This window comes from Oreochromis niloticus, linkage group LG23 (genome assembly GCF_001858045.2).
Source record: "Oreochromis niloticus isolate F11D_XX linkage group LG23, O_niloticus_UMD_NMBU, whole genome shotgun sequence".
Taxonomy (NCBI): Eukaryota; Metazoa; Chordata; class Actinopteri; order Cichliformes; family Cichlidae; genus Oreochromis; species Oreochromis niloticus.
The window spans coordinates 1,145,696-1,151,415 of NC_031986.2; the positions used below are offsets into that span (position 1 = coordinate 1,145,696).

A 5,720-nucleotide genomic window follows, 5' to 3' on the forward strand; every position below is an offset into this window, starting at 1 on the left:
ACTATTTTGAATGAAACGCTTGATTGTTCGATGATCACGCTTCAGAAGCTTTGCAATTTTAAGACTGCTGCATCCCTCTGCAAGATATCTCACTATTTTTGACTTTTCTGAGCCTGTCAAGTCCTTCTTTTGACCCATTTTGCCAAAGGAAAGGAAGTTGCCTAATAATTATGCACACCTGATATAGGGTGTTGATGTCATTAGACCACACCCCTTCTCATTACAGAGATGCACATCACCTAATATGCTTAATTGGTAGTAGGCTTTCGAGCCTATACAGCTTGGAGTAAGACAACATGCATGAAGAGGACGATGTGGACAAAATACTCATTTGCCTAATAATTCTGCACTCCCTGTAGTGAGCACAATTATTAAGACTCGTCATAGATGCTCAGTATGAGACTGTGTAAGTTACCAAAACTGCTAACTGTTTTTACTGTGATAAACATAAACCATAAACATCAAAATATAAGAAAACACTGGGTCAAACAATCCAGGATGGTGACACCTTCATCAGGTTGCAAGTAAAAGAAGTACATACGGCTATTTTGAAATTTGCCACTGAAGTTTTATTTTGTTTTACTTCCCTCATGTGTCTTCTCATTTAAATTTTGGGATTCTGGATTGACTTTCTGCTTGCCTCAATACAATTTTTTATTTTTATTTATTTATTTTTTCACCACCTGAAGCTCTGGTAATAACAATGAGCTGGTTAAGCTTTTCACTAGCCATCCACTCACCAAGTACACTGAAAAAAAGGGCTTGGCCAGCTCTTGGATTTATGTAATCATCTTGGGTGTATTTAACACAACTGCCTCATGTTTAAAAGTTAGGTGTAACTAAATAGTGTAGAAACTACATGATCTGCAGGGAGGGTACATTAATTTGTTCTTATCACGTTCAAATGAAGTAAGTCAATAATGAAGCAGTGCCAAATCTCACGATATCGCACGTGATTTCATCTAGCGTTGTTTTGATCGTGGGTGAGGAATGTTGCCATTTCAGTCAAGTTATGAAAGTGAAGTTGGACTTGTTTGATTTATTTCGCATGAGCTCTATAAGTGAAAGTTATCAGGCTGTATTTTGGTTTTTAAGGCAGACCCATTTGTTCGGGAGAATTTGAATATTTTATTTTATTTTATTTTATTTTTGTCATTTCGGTCCACACTCCACACCAGTTAGTGGCGGTAATGCACCATTTTGCTGTTTGCCAACCGCCAATAAACCCTATACAGAAGAAGAAGAAGATTCCTGTCAAGTCGAGCTGCCCAGCTCTACTTTTTTAGGTAAGTTGCTGCCTGCCACTACTTTTTCTCGGTCAGACAGTAGTCAGAGGGTGATGGTTTCTCCTGGTCTGCCTTCAACTGTCACTGAACTGGAGGCTGAAATAAAGACTCAGTGCAAAATAATGGAACCCTTCCGACTACAGTTCATGGACACACTTTTTGGCAATGAGTTTGTGAACTTAACTTCAGTGGCAGAAATACAAAACAAAGCAACAATCAAAATTGTATACACATCCTGCCAACCTCAAGACCAAGGTGAAGACAGGTTTTCTTTTCCATCAACCAGTGCTCCTGATGACACATCTACTTGTGGTGACAGCACTGTGAGTCTTTCATCTCCAGAGTCTACATCATCACGCTCTTCATGGCCAGATTTGTTTTGCATCCCCCGTTTCATATATGATGCGGAAATTAAGCTTGCGAAGGCCCATGTAGCATTTAAAGAAAATGGTATGCTGCTGATCCCTGATCCAAAGCTAAAGTCCGACATTTGCAGGGTCTAATCCAGGAGGTAGTCAAGCACACAGTCTACCCCACAGACAGTAAGTTTGACCAAGTTGCAGAGGCCCTTATCCTGAAGCATCCATGTTTGAAAGAAAAAGGCTCACTCAGTGGCTATGTGGGATGGAAGATGAGCCTCAAATACAAGTTGGCGAACTACCCCACACATCTCCGGAAAGTAGGATGTCCTGAAGTATGTGTGAATTCCTTGAAAAATAAGCCACCAGAGAAATGTGAAGAAGCGCAACAACAGAGAGACAGTTATGGGTAAAATGAACAGAACATTTGCACTGAGAAGACAAGAAGTTATTTTTGATGCTCCCATGATCTGCAATGTACAAGAGAGATGGCCGGCTCTTTTTCATCCAGCAGAGGTAATGTAAGTGCTGAAAGGAGAATAACAATAGAAAAATCCCTTAACTAGTTGTGTCATAGATGTGTTGATGTGTAAAGGTAATGACTTCATTAGGATGTGTGCATAGCATAGCCCAGATGACTTATCATGCCCAGTACCTGCCATTATTGTACGATCTACTGTACAATATAAAGCGCCTTGAGGCGACTGCTGTTGTGATTTGGCGCTACATAAATAAAAGTGAACTGAATTGAATTGAATTGACAATAATTTAATGTCGTTTCAGATAAATGCAGAGTTCAAGCGCATCACAACCATGCCTTTGCAGTCAAGGTTTCTGTCCCAGCTTGACTATCTCTCTGAAAGTCTGCTAAAAGTGTTTGCAAAGAGATCAGGGCAGCAGGGCAAAAAGCTAAAGGATATAGATGCCATGATGACAGTAAGAATTTTTAATGGCTTTTGATGACTGGTAAAAAGAACTCAAGAGTTTTTGTCTTTGATCATCATTTGATCATCATCATTTCCTCTGTGCTACTGAAAAGTTTGAGTTCACCTATCTCTATTTTCTTTGTTGTGATTCTTAAGGATGACATTGTTGCTTGTAGGGAGTCCCTAATCAAAGGACTATGCGTCTATCTGAATGAAAATCCTGACATCTTGGTGCAGGAGTACACGGTGAGTGTTGTATGAGTAGATTGAGGCTTTGCAACATTTCAAAATGTATTCAGTTAACCATAAATTTATCCTTGGACTAGGCAGGCCCAGTAGTCCTCAATAATAATTGGCAGAGGGATTCCAATACTGAGATTAAAACAAACTTGTCACACATGGGGTCCATGTGTGGTTCTCCTTAGCCCCCTATTATGAAAGTTGAAAAACATCCATATGACACCTCTCCCGCAAAGTGAAAAAAGTATTGTTCCTCTCACAATTGGGGTCACATTAGTGTGATACACCTCAAACCTGTGATTCTAGTGAAAGAAGGAAGATTCTGGTGGGAAGGGTACACACCCTTGGAGCGGGTGTCACAAGTTTGATTCCCACCCGGTATCCAGTAAGGGTTGTGGCTGGACCCCCCCCCCATGCTGAAACCAAGCCGTGGAATGGCATGGCCACGTCTGCAGCCAGTCCGCAGCTTGGACACAAGCAGTTGACTATATATTGCACAGTGTATGTTAAAAATAGAATTTGAATTCATTCATTTGTGCTGTCTGAAAAGGCCAGAATTGGGACTGGGATGCAGCCCTGGAGTGTAACAAGTCCAGGTTTATCATGAAAATCATCCAGGAATATACAAACAACTTCCAGAAAAATGAGGAGGAGAAATCAATCTTTACATCAGCTTTTGTCTGAGGAAAAAAATTTGCCCAGCTGTGAGGCTGAAAGAACATCTAAAATCTTCTGAGTGACCTAACCTGGCTTGCTGGTGGGCCAGTGTCTGTCTAACAAAAAACTAATGCAGAGCTTGAATGCCCTTCATATGAAATACAAGTTGTGCTTAAAGAAATGTTTTATCTTTAACCAGGACATGACTGAGGCCACTGCACTGAGTGCCATAGAGAAAACAACAGTGGGCATCTATGTCTCCAGAGACACACCAGGCAATTACTCTTTTGATGTTGGCATCATCATCGAGGGTGTGGTGGTTCTTAAGGACCTGGATAATGTGGTCATTGCAGTAGCCATGCTTTTCGGACTGCTTTACTCTGTCAACATGAGTTACCCATCACAGCTCCGCTACACCTTTGAGGTGATTCAGAAGGTGGTAATGGGATTGGATGCAACTCTCAAGAAAAGCACAAAACTTTAAGACAAAACTACTCATGTAAGCAATGTTCACTGTTGCTGTGCACTCAAGGTGTTTAGCTCTCTCACTGGTTCTCATGCATTTTGGACGTTCAATTTCCAAGACAAATCATTGTTGTGTACTTTGTAACTGCCTGTTTTGTTTTTTTCTTTTCCTTTTTGCTCTCTGTACAAGTTTTCTAATTGGCAGCATTTTTACATTTTGGTTTATTTGTTTTCGAAAGTGAAGAAATGTAGTTGTTCAGCCTAAGTAGTCCCATCATGGCTGTGTGAAACAGCATTTTAGGTTTAATTCAGTTGGTGTAAGATTGCTTTGATGGTTTCATGTGTTGAACCAAGATGTCGCAGTATGATCAGTGCTGGACTTTTTGACATTCACTGTATCACTGTTATTTCTGTGGCTCTTCAATAAAGGTTCAATTCAATTCAATTCAATTCAATTTTATTTATATAGCGCCAAATCACAACAAAAGTCGCCTCAAGGCGCTTTATATTGTACAGTAGATAGCACAATAATAAATACAGAGAAAAACCCAACAATCATATGACCCCCTATGAGCAAGCACTTTGGCGACAGTGGGAAGGAAAAACTCCCTTTTAACAGGAAGAAACCTCCGGCAGAACCAGGCTCAGGGAGGGGCGGCCATCTGCTGCGACCGGTTGGGGTGAAAGAAGGAAAACAGGATGAAAGACATGCTGTGGAAGAGAGACAGAGATTAATAACAGATATGATTCGATGCAGAGAGGTCTATTAGCACATAGTGAGTGAGAAAGGTGACTGGAAGGGAAAAACTCAATGCATCATGGGAATCCCCGGCAGCCTACGTCTATTGCAGCATAACTAAGGGAGGATTCAGGGTCACCTGGTCCAGCCCTAACTATATGCTTTAGCAAAAAGGAAAGTTTTAAGCCTAATCTTGAAAGTAGAGATAGTGTCTGTCTCCCGAATCCAAACTGGAAGTTGGTTCCACAGAAGAGGGGCCTGAAAACTGAAGGCTCTGCCTCCCATTCTACTTTTAAATACTCTAGGAACAACAAGTAGGCCTGCAGTGCAAGAGCGAAGTGCTCTAATAGGGTGATATGGTACTACAAGGTCATTAAGATAAGATGGGGCCTGATTATTTAAGACCTTGTATGTGAGGAGCAGGATTTTGAAATCAATTCTGGATTTAACAGGAAGCCAATGAAGGGAAGCCAAAACAGGAGAAATATGCTCTCTCTTTCTAGTCCCTGTCAGTACTCTTGCTGCAGCATTTTGGATTAGCTGAAGGCTTCTCAGCGAGTTTTTAGGACTTCCTGATAATAGTGAATTACAGTAGTCCAGCCTGGAAGTAATAAATGCATGAACTAGTTTTTCAGCATCACTCTGAGACAGGATATTTCTAATTTTAGAGATGTTGCGCAAATGGAAGAAAGCAGTCTTACATATTTGTTTAATATGTGCATTGAAGGACATGTCCTGGTCAAAAATGACTCCAAGGTTTCTCACAGTGTTACTGGAGGCCAAGGTAATGCCATCCAGAGTAAGAATCTGCTTAGATACCATATTTCTAAGATTTTCAGGGCCGAGTACAATAACCTCAGTTTTATCTGAATTAAGAAGCAGAAAGTTAGCGGCCATCCAGGTCTTTATGTCTTTAAGACATTCCTGCAGTTTAACTAATTGGTGTGTGTTACCTGGCTTCATGGATAGATAGAGCTGCGTGTCATCTGCATAGCAGTGAAAATTTATGCTATGTCTTCTAATGATGTTGCCTAGGGGAAGCATGTAT

General features: G+C 40.8%; 1 protein-coding gene across 1 annotated transcript; it reads left to right on the forward strand.

Annotated features, from left to right (window-relative positions):
• Positions 1-2,026: 2,026 nt before the first annotated feature.
• On the forward strand, positions 2,027-4,357 carry LOC109196850 (uncharacterized). Its single transcript, XM_019351333.2, has 4 exons — positions 2,027-2,161; positions 2,429-2,581; positions 2,728-2,817; positions 3,668-4,357. Exons 1-4 carry the CDS (start codon positions 2,051-2,053, stop codon positions 3,950-3,952), a joined length of 639 nt encoding a protein of 212 aa, XP_019206878.1. The 5' UTR covers positions 2,027-2,050; the 3' UTR covers positions 3,953-4,357.
• Positions 4,358-5,720: the final 1,363 nt, after the last annotated feature.

What these genes read in the sequence shown, in the direction of transcription:
- LOC109196850 (XM_019351333.2), top strand. Translation starts at nt 2,051, where the DNA reads ATGGGTAAAATGAACAGAACATTTGCACTGAGAAGACAAGAAGTTATT. An exon ending in CTCTTTTTCATCCAGCAGAG is followed by an intron (nt 2,162 to 2,428) that starts GTAATGTAAGTG and finishes ATGTCGTTTCAG; the next exon opens with ATAAATGCAGAGTTCAAGCG. An exon ending in TCTTGGTGCAGGAGTACACG is followed by an intron (nt 2,818 to 3,667) that starts GTGAGTGTTGTA and finishes ATCTTTAACCAG; the next exon opens with GACATGACTGAGGCCACTGC.